Source organism: Diprion similis, chromosome 4 (assembly GCF_021155765.1).
Source record: "Diprion similis isolate iyDipSimi1 chromosome 4, iyDipSimi1.1, whole genome shotgun sequence".
Taxonomy (NCBI): domain Eukaryota; kingdom Metazoa; phylum Arthropoda; class Insecta; order Hymenoptera; family Diprionidae; genus Diprion; species Diprion similis.
Window position 1 is genome coordinate 17,701,719 of NC_060108.1, and position 17,020 is coordinate 17,718,738.

A 17,020-nucleotide genomic window follows, 5' to 3' on the forward strand; every position below is an offset into this window, starting at 1 on the left:
AATTCTACGCTTTCTTGTCATAGCATCCTGAAATAATCTTCTGTGTCGTTTCTTCTGTTTTTTATATTTCTTACTCTGCAGTACTTTCTTAGACAAAATATTTGGTAATAGGTAGAGGGGTTTCATTATTACTGTCTTGTGGAATAATTAAGCAAACGTAGTCGTTCTATGAAATCCAAATATTTACTGTGAATAAGAAGAAAAAAAATAAAATAAATAAAGAGTCGTGAAGAAAAAACTTTATAAGGAGGTTGTGTTTTTTGGTTGTCAGCGATTTAGAAAAGTCTAGTAAGTAAATATAATAATGAATAAATTTTCAAAACGAATATTTCCTTATAAATGATGGAATTTAGTAAAGCAAAACTGAAAAGCAAAGTTAAATATAAGCGTATATAGTCGCTCGTCAACGTATTATGTGTGCTTCGAACATGCCACGATTTCAACATCACCTCAAATAGCGACAATACAAATAATATTCATCTACTAATTGTGAGGTTGAAAGTTTGAAACACTGAAGTAAGAAAAGTTGTAAAATAAACAACTTGACCTATACATGTTATTTTAATTTTGTTCCTACAATGAGAACAATTACGAGAATGCGTCGTCCAGAATTTTCGAGTATCAATACGTATATCTATATGAATGACTATATGCGCATCGATTCGTGCGCACGCGTATTGGATTGCATATAATATAATGCGGCGCCACCTGACTTACACTCGCCATTTACAATTCGCAAAGCACGGATCTACGATCAGCCCCAGTGTAAGAAAAACTCAATAGTTCAGCTACGACTTTGGTTTCAACGTTAACGCAGCTTACTTTGATTTTACCAAGAGGAGAAACAATTACACTGTCATTGCGTCATGTGAGTAATATATATTTTTTATTTGACCGTTGCGTCAGAATCTGTTAGGTTATCATCATTACGGAAGTTTTTCTCGATCTTACACATCGTCGATTAATATTACGCAGCGGTTAGTTCGGCGATTTTATTATTATTCAAATATCTCGCATGAAAGTATAAAGTTATTGTACTTACAGATGCATAAAATTTTGTTCCTTGTCACGATATTTTTTCTTGTCTTTTTTCATTCGAGTTTTCTCTCACTCACTCACAGAACTTCAATTTTCTTACTCTAATCTCTCAGACGTTTTATTTCGGCTGTAAATTATTTGTAATGAATTATTTTTCACCGTTTTTAGAAATTTAAACAAACCTTTGCAAGATGATGCTGGCACGAGTTTGTCGAGCTTCACTCTCCCCTAATGTTAGTAGTCTACTCAAAACACCGCCAGTTTCCAAATCCCTCGTACCCAAAGTCGAAACCTTACGACTTTTCGCCAGCGATGGACGCAATAGCTTCATTCGCTCTGCTCGGAAAAGGATGACCATTACTGAGAGAGCTATGGCACCTGCCGGTGAAGCTGGTACGTTACATGCCTTTAATCTTCTTCTACTACATTGCTGCTTGCAAATGTTGCGTATTTCGAGAACCAGGATACATCAGGGAATTAATAACTTATCGACGATAGCTTATCCCAGCGTTTTTATCAGAAATGGTGCATTTGCTGTGTATAAGATTTTCAAAATGTGACAGATTTGTTGGTTCTAATGAAAACACTGAGATAAGCTGATTTTATGGAGGATCGTTGTTATGCGTTTAAAATTTAAGGGCATTCTAGTAAAACTTTAATAACAAGTTTGAAACTTGAGTAAGTTACTCTTGCATTAAAATTTTGCTTAATATCAGAAATATTGAGTAATTATTTGAATTCTTTCAGATTATTTTCTTAGCTTTATATGCTGAGTTCCTAGCGTCAAAGGAATCAGTTTGATTATTTAACTGAATTGCAATATTTTTATACCCTTCTTTCAGCTTTCAGTGTAGGTAAAGGAGCCCTTGCTGGATTTTCTGCCCTTGCTTTGGGTGGACTCTGTTATTATGGGCTGGGTCTTTCTAAAGCTACCGGTGCCATCGATCATGCTGTGTAAGCATCAAATATAGAATACGATTAACACTCATAGTATCAAAGGGATTGACGATGAGGAAAGTGTGAAGTAACTCAAATCTTACGAATTATTATCACCTTTGACAATTAACATTAAATTCTTTGAATCAGTCAATCCGTTTGGATTAGATTAAGAGTCCGATGCATAGATTCAATTATTTTCCTAAGGACTTGTGATGTCTTTCAATTTTGCGTTCAACAATTATAATCCAAAATTTTAGGTTTTGGCCAGAATATGTGAAGGAAAGAATCAAGGCAACTTACATGTACTTTGGAGGTTCGATTTTGATAACAGCAGCGAGCGTAGCTGCGTGTCTCAGATCACCGGCAGTAATGAATGTTGTAATGAAACAAGGATGGCTAGCTCTTGGTGTTACCCTGGCGGCGATGATTGGCTCAGGCATGGTTGCACAGAGTATTCCTTACAGCCCGGGTTTTGGAGCTAAACAAATCGCGTGGATTGTCCACAGTGGAATAATAGGCGCAGTTGTGGCACCCATGTGCCTTCTCGGAGGACCATTGGTGGCCAGAGCTGCCCTGTACACAGCTGGAGTAGTCGGCGGCCTTTCAACCGTCGCCGTATGCGCACCAAGCGATAAATTCTTGTACATGGGGGGACCTTTGGCTATCGGTTTTGGGGTTGTTTTCGCCAGCTCGATTGGAACCTTTTTCTTACCTCCTACCACTGCTCTTGGTGCCGGCTTACATTCAGTTGCAATTTACGGAGGTCTCATACTGTTCTCCGCATTCTTACTCTACGATACACAGAAAATTATCCATCGTGCCGAAACCCATCCCGCAGTGCCATATGCCAATGTCAGGCCTTACGATCCGATCAACAAGTGAGTAGAAGTTTTTTTTTTTCTGGGTTCATTGATTGCTTTAATGTTTCCTTTTGGGATTTACAGTTAAAACTGAAAATTTCGCGCTGCGTAATGGAGAACTCATGTTTTATTCAATTTTCAGTGCTATTTCGATCTACTTGGATACAGTCAACATCTTTATCCGAATTTTATCAATTTTGGCTGGCGGGGGTAACAGGAAGAAATAAATTATGGAAGGTTGTGCGGGGAAAATCTATACGTGATGTGTTGATTTATTTTGTACGGTTTGTAACGAAAGTTGGAATTATGAGATGAGCGTAGTATTCATTAACATGTACATCTGGAAGTATCATCCGTTGAGAGTATATTATTTATGCTAGCTGTAATAATAGTATAATATACAATAAAGCAAAAAATTTGAAGAGTTGTTCAATGTAACTTGATGAATATGACTGATTTATTGCCAATAACATTGACTTGTCTTGTAATTTTCGTCCATAAATCCCGAATACCCGCGTATTTTTTTTAAATTTCTTTATTTTATAGCAGAGAAAATTAAGTTCAAAAAGTATATACATTATAGACATTGGATATCGTAATGTATTCTTGAATAAAATTAAATGCACTTTATTGTCTGTTGGTAAGCACATTTTTTTTCTTTTCAAAGATAAAGTGAGAGCATCTCTATTTCTCAATATTTTACAAACTTAGTGTAAAATTTTAACCCTAGCAACGAGCTAGCAGTAATATGTATTTTTAAATAATTAAAATTACCTACGTTGATTATGTAATTGGCGTAAATACATAAGTTTTTCAAAATACGATAAATACATGATTAAATCTGAATTGATAGGACTTGTTTTATACATAGATCGAAAGTTTTCGTTTTAAATCAGGGAGCGAAAACTTGACTTGTTGATTCGTGGGATAATTACATTATTCGCAATGTAAATATAAAAAAAAAAAATATACAAAGGAAATTAAGTACGTGCGTAGGAACATTCAACGAGTAATGATTCTGGTGTTGATAGCAAGTTTGAAAATTCAATTAGTTTTACATCTAAACGTTGACATAGTCGTGTCGACCGGCCGTGGAATGTCTCCTCAAATAACCGGCAAACAATTGCCTTGCTTGATTCAGTACTCTTGCCACGTTATGCCGTCTCACCATCTTGTCAAAATGCATAGCCATTTCATTGTAATCCATTTGATTACGCATCACAAAGTCACGGTGCTGAAGTAGCAAAGTTATGCACAGGAACATGAGGAATGGATTTCCACCTCCAAATTCGTTGGGCGGTGGGAGAGGGCTGTTGCCCATTTGGTCCTCACTTGTTCCTGCAGGTATTAGATTTGTCAATTCTGTTGCCTCTTCGCAGGGCTCTTGAATTGGCTGTGGTGCAACTTCTAGTGCTGTTGTGTTGTCATTTTGTCTCCAGCTATCTGTACCTTCACTGTCCGAAGCAGACTCTGATCTAAAGCATGAATAGAAGAAATTTACTTATGTATAGACTTGTGTATGTGAGAAAAGGTGGCAGTGACGAAACCTAGAAATAATCTTGCAAAAATTTTCAAATAATTACCTCGTAGTACGTTTCAAAAGTCTGATTGGTGTGACTGATTTCACTCCATTTTGGTCTTCAAGAATTTCTCCATCGTACTCAAGATCCGCCTGCTCATCCGGAGTAGTGGGATGATGCCGTTGTTGTAAAGTATGCAAGGGATTTTCCCAGACAAATACGTCAGTGGCCGGACTACACCTGGCTACTTCAGTTTCAGTTTCGCTTTCAACTATTTCACTTTCCCTCTTGGAAACAACGCAGTCGCATTGCTGTTCGCTTGGGGGCGAGGGACCAAAGACTTGCCGATCTAGGGATTCTAATTCCAGTCTCAATTCTCTAGTCATGGAAGTGGTCATTGGAAAAAAATCTGTCGAATCATCAGGTGAGCTCGTTTCATCTCTTACAACCCTGACGACTCCACTTTCGCTCGATACTCTCCTCAACTCTCTCTCGTTACTTGGAGTGATCTTACTCTTGTTCAAAGTTGTGAAGTTTAAAAATTCGTTTAGATTTTTCACAACTCTTGCACATTTTTTCTCAGCTTCACCTTGATCATTCTTTTCTTTGTTTACTAAAGATAGTCTGTCTCTTAATTCTAACAAATTATTTCGCCTAGTTTTATTTGGCAAGCAGTCCATACTCATATACTTCTCACTCGATACATTCTTTCGGTTTTTAACAGATGTCAAATCGTTTTCCGGCTCTGAAAACACTTCGTAAGGCGATACGGATCTGTAATGAACAACGAGGCTTTAGATAGAATGTTAAAACTTACATTATTTACAAAACAAATTAATAAAAAAAATTAGATATATTGTTTTCATTCAAACTAACAAACTCAAATCAGCAATTTGCTTTACCTCTTCGATTCGCCATTTTCACTAGTTGTTTCTAATGGAGGTTCATCCGCACTTAAATTTCTTCTTTTACCGCTAGCTATGCTAGCTGATGAGCTTTGTCTCCTAATAGCGCAGACTTTGGTGTAGGCATTCTCCCGTATTTGTTTAACATTTGGACTTGGTGGCGGAGATGCTGGGGGGAACGACACTTCGGCTAGCGAAAGTTCACCATTTGGAGGTGAAGCTGGTAGAGCAGCCCAGAGGACTTCCAGCATTCTAAGGGCATCTTCTAAAGCGAATTCTCGTTTCATTTCCAGCAGTAACCAGCGGTAACAAAAGAGCAAGTCGTCTGCTTGGTGCAATTTCAAATAGGCGTAAAAGTCTGGGTCATAGTGTTGTAGGCCTGGAGTGAATAATTGTAATTGGTAATTATATTACGGTTCAAACTCGAACAAAAATAGTCTAAGCAGGGAACAATGAAATTTTGGTTATCGTCAATGGATTAAATTCTCGATGCTTTTACTTAGTTAATTGAGCTGCAGCTACCGGTAATTTTTAATAACTTTTCATCTTTACTATACCTTCAGCCAAATGCGCGAATTTAGTTGTCATAGCTATTCCATCAAGCATAAAGTTGTCCTTCAATCTCCGCATTAGAGCGCAGAGGCATATGTAAGCCTGAGCCTCGTCCCTCATAGTGACAAGTAAAGGTGAAGCTAGATCGCTCATTCCTTGGCAGTAGCTAACAGTGGGATGATTTAATGCGTAAGTTGTCAAGATATTAAACAAGCTTGCGGTATTCTGGTTATCGTCGGATCCGCCATAGAACTTGTGATGTCTGTCGGTCCGCAGAACGTCCTTCCTGACCATCCCGGTGACGTAGCCCAAATCTCCGACGTTCAGACCCTTTTGTACCAAACCCCTCCACCGTTCTCTCAAGTTCTGATATTCCTGGGCCTTTCTTTTCATATAGTCCATTCGCTCTCGTCCGGACATTCCCTCAGGATACACATTCAGTATGTGTTTCCAAACCACTTTTCTCAGACTCGGCTCTATGCCTCCGAAATAAATCACTGCCCGTAGCTCTTTCGATCGGGTTACTTGTCCTATGGGATCTAGAAAGCGTCGAAACTCAGCATCGGTTAAAGGTGGTCGGGACGGTTGGATTGTCTGATGAGAATCGTCTCCCAAATTTCCGAGAGCCCTTTGTACCATGTTCAATGTTCTCTCCATCTGAAAATGAGACGAACTACATTGAAGATATTCTTTTCCTCACTTTGCGTTATTAATTTTTTTGTGATTCAGTACGCTTTGCAAAATTATGTGTTTTAATTAGGGTACAACGTTTGATGTCCCGAATAGTTTTTTTCTGTGGATGATGAGAACGAGGTATTCAATACATTTTTTTATCGATGTCCTTGGCACTCACGAATCTGATAAAGCGTGTCCAAATGTGAAATGCAATGAGACTATTTTTGTATCAGATTACTTCTTTCTTTATATCTTTGTTAGTTGACTTGTTTTTTAAACAATACTCCAATGACTGTAACTTCTGGTACCGTGTCAAGCCTTGTAATGAAAAATGTCCTTGCCTTGTTCATGATGAGACCAGGCAACTTGGGTGTTCGATAAGGAAATCCTGTGTCATGTCTGGCAGTAACTTCTTGAGCATTTTGTTCCCAATCACATTCGCAGTCTCCGGTTTCCCCGAATGGTTTTAGATTAACTTGAAGGTACAGATAAGGTTCGGACGCACTGAAAGCAAGAAAAATAGGGATAATAATTCAATATGCACGTTACCACTTTACTAATTATTCATTGTTACCAATGTAGATACAAAAACGATTATTTTAGTTTTTTACCTTATAAACGCAGCGTCTAAATCCCAGTCTGATAATAAAAATAGATAAGTTTCTGAGCCATAATCATCTATAGCGCGGTAGGACACGGTGAACTCGCTGAAAAAAAATTTAAATATATATCAAAGACTTAAAGGTGCTGAAATCTCCTCATGCAATAACTGTTTCATCTTATTACCCTTTTATGTCGAAAGCCTTGATCAAAATGCTTTGCAGCACTTCGATCGACGTTATTTGTGGATCTACGCTGAATTTTCTGTACTCTGGCTGATGTCTTGCCTCGCATTTCTGTGAACAATTGTTTGCAGGTTAACGTTTAAAGACATTCTTTTGAAGAAATTTTCTTTACTACATAATAAAGTCCTTATCGATTCACAAAACTGATATAGTTGTTGACGTTGATATTATAAAAGGTAAGAAAACGATCAAGCGTCAGTTGAAAGGCCTTGATGGTCAAGAGAATCAGGACATATTCTATTTCCTCTCAACATAAGCAAGTCCATTTAACGAATAAAGGGAACAAAATTTGTGTTAGAAAAACGAACTGAGATACCTTGACTTTGACTCGAACGGCCTCCCTGGGACATCCAAATACTCCCGACATCGTAGCGTTTTGTGGATGCTCGATGGAACCTTGAAAAGGAGTCACTACGAAGATTGGGAAGTAACATAGAACTGGGTCATGACGGAGCGAGGAAGCACTGATTAGAAAAGTTCAACGACGTTACGTTGTACCTGTGGCAAGGTGGCTGTGCATCGACACGATTCGTTTGGCCTTCTCGAAAAGCTACACCGAAATTGAGACCGCGTTTGATATCATTATTCAGTTTTAAGTCTGGGCAAGGAGAGCGTGAATTAGGCGAGGTGTGACCGTTGATGATCGGTGTTATTGCGAGGGCCGACTATTGCTACTCCAAACGGTAGTTCGACGGTTGCATTCATTTTATTCAACCGATGCGCAGAGCGGTTCAAATGCGAAAGGATTCTTCGTCGATCCAATCTGAGATCTCATGTGCACTTATTCGTCCTCCTGACCAGTCGGCTATGCCCCTAAGGTGCGAGCCAAAAGGTGTACTTTTACATTCAAAGTGACAGATTATCTCGGGCGGGACCCGAAGTCTGCCGCTTCACCAGAATCTGACAGAACAGACTTCACTCTCAACAAACTATCGATTCGCACGCACGGCAGACAGAGTTTGTAACCATTTTGCAACCGATCACGGCCAACGGGCGCCGCCATTGCGCGACATTCTGTCAGCCGCAACTTTGTACGCTTATTTCTCTCATAAAATACAGTTTCAAGATATCGTTTGAGCCGCAAACATCTGCTACGAGTTTTGCAGGTCCATTTTCTCTTGGTAAATGATTTCAGTTAATGGGAAAACGAAGAGCGAATCAACGTCATTTTAACGTATTTGAATTTCCCGCGTATTTAACATCGGAATAGGAGGTGAGCGATTTCGAGTCGGAACGTGGCGTCATCTAGTCTTGATTAATGAAACGACTTCGATTCGTACTCCGAATATCACCGGCGGTAATGCGGAGCTTTTTTAAGCGTTAGTCGGAAAATGAATGGTATAGATAGATGATGTTTAACGTTTCTTGTTACTTTATAGTTTCGTGGGATCTTTGGTATCGGAAACTTGACCACAAATCATATTTACAAAGGGATATAAGAATGGGGGCGAGGTTCACCGATGCGAAAGACGATGGTATACCTATTGCTTACAAATTATAATACCTACGCTTATTTTCTTCCTGACGTTTATGCGACAAGTATGTGGAATCAGATTTTTATTATTAGAAATAAAATCCGTATGAATGGAAGTTTCTTCGATTTATGATGTCAATAATGGAACGAGCCGCGGAGCGTGTATAGTTTCTGTAAAAGAAAACTACATCACAAAAAATGTGATTTCAAAATAATGAAAAAACAAAAGAGAAAATTTTTTCTATGACAATTATTTTTGGCCGCGATCGAGTTGTTTTGGCTTGAGAAACGCGTATCGGACAGCAATAAAAGCGGCAATTCTGGCATCCTCGCACTCACTCGTGAACAGAAGATAAATTTTCCAACTCGCAGGAATCTTCGCATTATTCAACAGCTTGTACGTTGTCCACCACTCCCAGGAGCTGTAAAACAGTTGCGTGGCGTGCTGTAATGAATTCCTGAAATATACATGCCTGTATAATACGTGCGCTCTCCGAATAATCCGCGGTCCTTAATGATCAGACCGTGCGGAAGCTGCTGCCTCCGCAGCTTTCACACTGTCGAAGGAAATTTCCATAAGCGTTGGTACTTGCCGGAAAACCGCGAACAAACGAATCAAAACGAACTCGAACAAAACTTCTCTCCTCCAGGGAAGTTTCCGTAAACCTCGGCTTATATTAAATTTCTTTCCAACGTCTACAATGATTATTATTACTTCTTCAATCTCAGTTCCATCAGTTTTTAAATTTTTGTTTCCTTATTGTTAACGTTATTGTCGTCCTGTTATCCTTATGGCTGTGATTATTATAGGTGGCATCGTTCTTACGACGATATGAAATATCTTCGCTTGCAGTAGATTTGAATTTCTGTTCACGCATGGAAAAGACGAGGGGTAACAAACAAGATAAGGACGTAGATCTGGTAAGAGCTGAGAATTTGAAATATAAATTACCCGTGAATACAGTTTTTCTAGTTTTCATTTTCTCATTTAAATTCCGCCTTCTTTTTTCGTTGGCACTCCACTTTCCAACGCGATAATTTGTTCAAGATTTATTATTGACATTATTGTGACAAGCCGGAACAAACTATGGAGAGAGCTCTGAAATTAAAGATAAATCTTAAAGCACGAATACAAAAGGTCGGTTATACATCAATCTGGATAATAGCCAATAGAGTTTATCGAATTCTAATTTAAACACACTCAAAGGTGTTTCGTCGTCAGTAGTGTACTTCTTCTGTCCCATTTACATAAAATTGTATAACATATAAATTCTACCAGTTTCTTTGAGCGATTCAAAGTACATGTCACGCTTTCTACAGTGTATTTCTATCCCAGAGAAAGAGAGAGAGAGAGATAGAGAGAGAGAGAAAGGGAAAGGATGAAGGGAGGTAGAAACTCTTTGAATTACACCCAGTAGATATAATCAAACAGCTTTGATGCGTTAAACATCAGAAGAACTTCGGGAAATTTCGAATATGCTTATAAAGCAATCCGACTTTGAGTTGTGCAGAAATGCAAAAAAAAAAAAAAAAAAATAAAATAAAAAACGTGGAAGAAGGAAGAAAATAACCAGAAGAAACAAAAAGAGACAAACAGTAGCTCAAAGAGAAACAGAGGAAAACGGAAGTCTCATTATACCTGCAGTTTTGACAGCGACGAGTCCCTGATGCATGCGCCGGACGTAGGTATTAACGAAATCTCGTAAACCAAGATCGCTGTTTATCCGATCTCGTTCACACGTTATAGACGCTGCAAACATGATGTGTGTAGGTTAACGGGGATAACAGGCGGTTTATGTGCATTCCTCTGCGAATATTTCTCGACAACGCGTTTTCCCATATGTAAACATTAAACAATGCGTATGTCTACGATGTCGACGATGTACGAAACACGCACGACTTACTCGCAGCTCTCCTGCCCTCTCATATTCTCTCTTATCTCTCACTCTTCCTCCGCTACGCTTGAAATTATTCACCAACAGTACCGTGGAACTCGATCATATTTTATCGGTTATTAAAGCTGCTTCCGAGTATATCGAACCCTCCAACCACACGGTATAAGCCACCTGAAAGGCTGCGTACGGTGAGCGTTAATCAATTTGTCTTCACTTTAAGTTTACTTCTGTTAGTCATAAAATGTGCCAGAATCTATACTTTGTGATCAACTGATGAAGGATATGAGAAACGTTCGATCGTTATCTTATCAGAGGTGAAAAAACACAATTCAAAATACATAAAGTGCTTTGCATGAGATCCTCGTTTTCGGTTACAATTATATTTATTTACGTCACTTAATCAGACTCTGAGATTTCAAAGGAAAAACTTCCTCCTAATCCTGACCATCCAGGTTCTTCGATTGGAGACAATACTTTTTATTCTGTCTATTTGGGTTTAATATACGCGACGATTCTTTCGTTTTTACCTATAAATATTGCATGTACAGGGAAAGACGAATTCGGCCAGGAACTGTGTTCTTGAAGTCCGATATCATGTAACGAATGTGATATCGTTTATATAAACGAAGGCTCATCCTTGGACGAGAAGATCTTTCGATGAGTATGATTCGTTATCAACCGGCAATCGTTAATCTTCTGCACAAGGATTGAGGATGGTCTGCATGTGTTGCAGATTTTTATTTACGCAAGATAAATTGGTTATGTTAAGTGGAGAGCGATTTGGAAAAAATAAGAAAAAGTAGAGTGGAAACTCAAGTATTAGCAATTACTTAACTTCTGCCAGCGCTCTTAAATCGATTAGACCCCTGATCTCGCGAAGGAGTGGACGAGAAAATTACGGGGTCAGATCCTTTCGAATTAGGATAAATGCCGAGGAAGTGACCACTTCACTTCACTTAATCACAGCACTCACTTCGTGGTCAACAATAATTAGCGAATCCGTCCGCTGCAATCGGTGATCTTCGATCGGTCGGCAAATATGTGTTCCTCTTTGTTCCCTTTATTCGCTCATAATAAAAAAAATAGAGAAAGAAAACTTACAGATAAATTTGAAATAATTCATTGCTGCAGCGAAGAAAGGTAGAAATAAAGTAAAAGAAGGGGCAAGAAAACTCCAGTGTATAACAATGTTTGTTAATGGGTTTCCAGTGGTTCACTATTTTTTTGTGTGGAACCAAAACTAGAACGAGTTTCCTTTCTAAGCAAATTTTACTGCTCTAAGCGCGAATCGCGGAAGAAACAGACGATATATTGATCATAGTTCAGTTTTAATTCCAAAAAATACTGATCCACTGGGAATCCACTAATGATACAAAGATACGGAGACGAGTAGGAAAAATTTGTCCACCCTGTGAATTTTGTATCGTGAACGTAGCCTGGAACGCACTGATTAATTGGTGCGGCGCGCTTGATTGAAGGTGTCGTTGATGAAAATTTGAACCTGTGCCAACACGAAGCAAGAGAGTCAACCTGCTTTCGCGCCTTCGTCGTCTACCTTGTGTGCAATTAATCACCGCCGCATAGTTCTGAGGTTAAATATTGTCGCCGAAGCGAAGTGGCGGGGTTTAATCAGACCCCGCGAAAAAGCCGAGATGCTAATTTGCGGGTAATTGCCTTCCGTGTGAGCGGAACCGACGCGCCTAGCTCTCCACACCATCGGACCGAGACACGCGTGTCGCGTGTTATAGGGTTAATCGCGAAATTGATTGACCATGGAATGAGATATACATGCGGTATAACACGAGATGACCGCGCCCTGTGACCATCGTTGAAAGGGCGGGGTTGAAGTTCCGAATTTGAGAAGTCCCGAAAGCGTCTAATTCCGCATTATTTGCTGGTGAAATTTGAAGCAAAGAAATCAAACTTTCACGAAACAACGAAGTTTCGAATGGTCGGAAACCAGACGGTTCAAAGGTCCGAAATCCGAGATTCCGATAATTTGAGTTACGATTGAGTGAAATTCCGAAAGTTGAAATATACACACGCAGCCTAGTTTACTCAACGAATCGGTGTGAACAATCAGAAAAACGAAAATTAGAATGACTCAGGATTCCGGGTTTCGATAAAAATATCGAAAATCAAAAACAAAGAAAGATCAAAGTGGCGAAATTTCAGCAAACCAGAAATTCGCGGAACTGAAAGATCTTCGATCACTCGCAATTTTGATGTTCCAGATTTTTAAATTTCCTCATTTTCACACTTTTGAAACTTTGATGTTTCGTCAAACTTTTTGACTTAAATTTACCTTAAATTTCGCTACCAAAAACTTGAGAGTTTGGCGCTTTCGGAACTTTTCAAATTCGGAATTTCCACCCTCTCGCCATCGCTGCAACGGATGCGGCGACGAAACCTCACGACTAATATATTAATTAACTTACTCTCGGTCGAACCGCCGCCCCGTTACCTATATAAATCCTGGCCACCGTGGATAGTTTTAACTCACGGAATGCCACCAATTTATGGACCACTGATCGTATAACCCAACCCTTAAATCGACTCCCCTAGGAGTAGTGTAACAAATTGCGGTAGGGCTACCTCCTCTGTGTGTTTAGGTCATTTCTTCCCTCGTCGTACGCGTATTGTATATTCTATATAGGTATAACCAACGTGCGAATATGCATACGAGGTTCATGTGTCTCTTTGCATTTTTCTCCCTCGTTGACAAATATTTTTCTCCGTTTCGTGAATTATTAGGTACAGGACACAGGTACGTAACATCGGAATAAGACTATAACGTGTATAAGGTATTAAGTGCGGCGAATCGTTGGTAACTTTTTCACTCATCGTGATGAATCTTGACTTCCAGCACAATATGGGATTTTCACCCCAGGTTCAACTGTCCGTGATATCGAGGTCTGGTCGGGGCGGAAATGCTCAGCCGAGATTTTCACCCATCAACGTGAAAATATAAGAGCCAAGTCAATTTTATACAATAACGTAGTAACAATAACTGGACTTTCGCTGCTTCGTGATTACCAATTCCGACCTCGAAATTGTCGCAATTGAATGTCGAATTCAATTTTGTGACGAAAGGTTGGAAAATGTCGATAAAGTTTCAACATTTTCTGCAGCGTGTCGATGATTTTAAAGACTCGTTACAAGCACAGGCTATGGAATATTCTCACTTCTATATGAGCGTGACGTGACGCCCGCGGTGTTAATGTGGTTATCAAAATAGCTGCGACAATATATTACGCGATTATGCGCCATTCACCCCTCCATATACATGCAAGCCCATAAAGCCATCACAGATATCGCTCTTAAATTATCCCGACACGTCAGTTTTGGGGTAGGTATATGGTGAATATATCACGAAAAGAAAATGGAGAATTTGTGACCCCCCTTTACACCTGACTGCCTACGGAAAAAAAAGAAAAATATTACTGTAACGAGTGAGGTCAAAAATGATCGGCAAAAATTAACTCATTTGATATAATTCTTTCATGCTTCACTTACATGGCGATGATATTCACATGTATAAATACTGGTCGAAAAAGTGGGGCGAAATTTCGAATGGACGGTACAGGTATAATTAATCAGACATCAGAATTGTTCAATATCGATTATCCCGAAGGTTCTGCTGTTTCTACCGTAAACGATTTTTCGTTGGTTACACAATTCGAGCTGCGTCAACTCTGGAATTTTTAGCAAAATGAAAACATGGCGGAAGGTGGTCGGAAAAATTTGTCACGTAACGTTACGAGGGGCGTATAAAGTTCTGTATGTGCCTGACAAAGCGTGCTGGTGGGATAAAATAGTGGAAAACGCGGTGTGACGTAGTCGTTGAATAGCCAGCCCCTCCGTAAAAGCTGCGAGTACCAACGACGGTGATCCTGTTTACGTCGATTCGACGTTCAATATCTGCAGTGGGATAGGAACATGGGATATCAATATCCGCGCATTCAATCCCTCGGATGAAATTGACATTAATGATTAGAAAATTGAAATTGATACGCGCTTGCGAGTGTTGGTATCAGCTTAAAAGTTGAATGATCAATCGAGGCAATTTAAAAAGTTGCAACAGATACTTCTTACGCTCCGTCGCTTCGCTTCCGTAAATTAATTCTATAATTATCTGTCGTGTTTCCAGCTCGTAAATATACCGAATTATTCCCTGATCAACGATCAAAGGATAATGAACCTTGCAACGTCCGGACGACGGGAAAAGTCGGCTTTCCCATAAAATTATTACGTATCGCACTTCGTCCCTGATTGCTCTTTACTCAAATTCGCATATACCTACGCTCGTTGGTAATTAGCCTCTGTCCTCGCGACAACCTGTAGGAGCGCCCAGAACTCGGCGCATCGTTTACTAATTATAACGGAGACCTCCGGCATCAGGTGTAATAAAACTGACCTCAGTCACGAATCACGATTCACGGCGACGACGGTCGGAATAATTACTTGTTCCACAATCTATGCATAACGTTGAAGCGTAACATAAATGTTGAATGCAGTTGTAAACTTAAATCGATATCGGACGTTAAAAATGGTGATGAAATTCTGCACAAAAAGTATATATATATATGTATAGGTACTTAATTTCTTCGTAATTGAAGTAATGCCATTTTTTTTTTGCCACAGACAATGGCACGCGTAAACTTTTTCTTTTGCATAAATTTAGTGCTGATCGCAAGATAAGAGTCAGACTAATTAATTAACTTGAAAATAATTAGCAACATTACTCGTGGTTTAACGGGTGATAAATGTGGACCGAATGAATTGCGCTGAAATTTTCCTGGAACCTTTCAACTGGGGTAGTGACAATGGTCACGCAAGAAGCGTCGACTCGACGAATGTAGAAATAAATTTTAGAATAAAAGCCGCTGCCTTTGTTTCCGTGTTGAAAATTGCCGCGACGATTCACGGAATACAAAAAATTTTCTCCAAGAATCGTCACCTCGAAAACCATTTTTCTCCAAAGGTTTCATCGAAATTTCTTTTAAATGTGAAACTGACTTTGAGTACGTATATCACAAGCAACTAATGTCAATTTTCAAAGCGTTGCAGTTTGGAAGTAGGTAAAAATTTCCCAGCTACTCCTATTTTCGGACTTGACGGAATTTCCGTCCGCGGAATAGACTTCTTTTCAATAGCTATAGAGGAGACACCGTGTGCATGCGATGTGCGATCGCCGACGTTTATCTGTAACTTTACGCTACATGCGTACTTTAGTCATGATTTAGAAGAATTTCTCGGCACTGTTTACACTCCGCAGTCGTACCGACGGTTAAATAAATCGCATGTAATCACGTACCGGTTTCGCGTCGATCTCTCCGCAGCTATTCATTGATCCTTGATCCAGTCATCGTGTTTCGGTATTCGTTGATCAGCCGGACGGTTTACCGCTACTCAAGACAGTATTTAATTAATTCAGAAAAAATAGTCCCTGTTAACCGGTCGACATGACCTGCATCTGCACTTCGTCATCTGATCTGGACTTTGGTCTGAATAACGTGACCATATAAGTAACAAATTGCTGTATAATTTCATTCGGCATTGAAAACCAGCTATTCGTCATCGGTTACTTTTCGCATCGCGATAATTGAGAGTACTCGAACAGCCTGTCAAATTGACGCTTCCTCATATTCATCGCCATCTTTTATTTATCTCTTTTTTTCTTTATTATAACTACAGTATGTAACTTGTACAGTGTTATACTCAATAGACTTTTATACGGATCTGAGCTTCTGGGATGTATAATTGAAGATAAAAAAAAAAAAAAATAAATAAACTCTTACAAATCAACGTCTCTCTAACTCTTCCAACGCCAACGAGTTCGCAGCGCACGTATATATTCCTAAGATAAATTCTCATTTCGTAGCCTCTAGCGTGTACCGTCAAATCATGGATCCCAAGTGTCTAAGTATACGTGTGATTCCTCGCACCGTTCAAGGCGAAAAAGTTTCTAAGCAAACAATATAACTGTATGAAGAAAAGGTGCCCGACGATTAGAACGCTCTCCAAACTCAGTAGATATATATCTACACCCAAGTTCTACATGGAACTCTGATTCGAGGTATAGTATCGAGGTGGGCCGCACATCCGTGTGTCGTCGTGGGTGTGCCATGTGTTGGAGAGACCGACAGAGGCTAGAGGCTACGAGAGTATCATAAGCCGGGCAGCCGGTTAGTTCTATCATGTCTGATCAGTGGTGAAGACCTGCCAGAGAAGGAGGGAGACACGCGGTGGTGGTTGACTGTTACTCAGGCTGAAGCGAAAATGGCCGGCACCCTTGAAGATGCCATGCCGGGATG

At 39.6% G+C, this 17,020-nt stretch overlaps 2 protein-coding genes across 3 annotated transcripts; one reads left to right on the forward strand and one right to left on the reverse strand.

Moving 5' to 3' along the window:
• The first annotated feature begins 706 nt into the window (after positions 1-706).
• Positions 707-3,280, forward strand: LOC124405207 (growth hormone-inducible transmembrane protein-like). Of its 2 annotated transcripts, none has more exons than XM_046879905.1 (5): positions 707-868; positions 1,207-1,431; positions 1,881-1,992; positions 2,235-2,855; positions 2,980-3,280. In XM_046879905.1, the coding sequence occupies exons 2-5, from the start codon at positions 1,230-1,232 to the stop codon at positions 3,062-3,064; spliced, it is 1,020 nt and encodes a 339-aa protein (XP_046735861.1). In that variant the 5' UTR covers positions 707-868; positions 1,207-1,229; the 3' UTR covers positions 3,065-3,280. The 2 variants fall into 2 exon arrangements, with proteins under 2 accessions (XP_046735861.1, XP_046735862.1); XM_046879906.1 differs by lacking the exon at positions 707-868 and adding an exon at positions 904-977.
• Positions 2,773-8,288, reverse strand: LOC124405206 (TBC1 domain family member 25). The gene is made up of 8 exons (XM_046879904.1): positions 7,651-8,288; positions 7,276-7,385; positions 7,101-7,196; positions 6,831-6,993; positions 5,820-6,471; positions 5,260-5,641; positions 4,421-5,131; positions 2,773-4,312 (listed from the first exon to the last, which is right to left on the reverse strand). The coding sequence occupies exons 1-8, from the start codon at positions 7,699-7,701 to the stop codon at positions 3,898-3,900; spliced, it is 2,580 nt and encodes an 859-aa protein (XP_046735860.1). The 5' UTR covers positions 7,702-8,288; the 3' UTR covers positions 2,773-3,897.
• Between the last annotated feature and the right edge of the window lie 8,732 nt (positions 8,289-17,020).

What these genes read in the sequence shown, in the direction of transcription:
- LOC124405207 (XM_046879905.1), top strand. Translation starts at nt 1,230, where the DNA reads ATGATGCTGGCACGAGTTTGTCGAGCTTCACTCTCCCCTAATGTTAGT. An exon ending in GGCACCTGCCGGTGAAGCTG is followed by an intron (nt 1,432 to 1,880) that starts GTACGTTACATG and finishes CCCTTCTTTCAG; the next exon opens with CTTTCAGTGTAGGTAAAGGA. An exon ending in CCTTACGATCCGATCAACAA is followed by an intron (nt 2,856 to 2,979) that starts GTGAGTAGAAGT and finishes TTCAATTTTCAG; the next exon opens with TGCTATTTCGATCTACTTGG.
- LOC124405206 (XM_046879904.1), bottom strand. Translation starts at nt 7,701, where the DNA reads ATGTCGGGAGTATTTGGATGTCCCAGGGAGGCCGTTCGAGTCAAAGTC. An exon ending in CTGGTCTCATCATGAACAAG is followed by an intron (nt 6,472 to 6,830) that starts GCAAGGACATTT and finishes TCTCATTTTCAG; the next exon opens with ATGGAGAGAACATTGAACAT. An exon ending in GAAAATGGCGAATCGAAGAG is followed by an intron (nt 5,132 to 5,259) that starts GTAAAGCAAATT and finishes TGTTCATTACAG; the next exon opens with ATCCGTATCGCCTTACGAAG.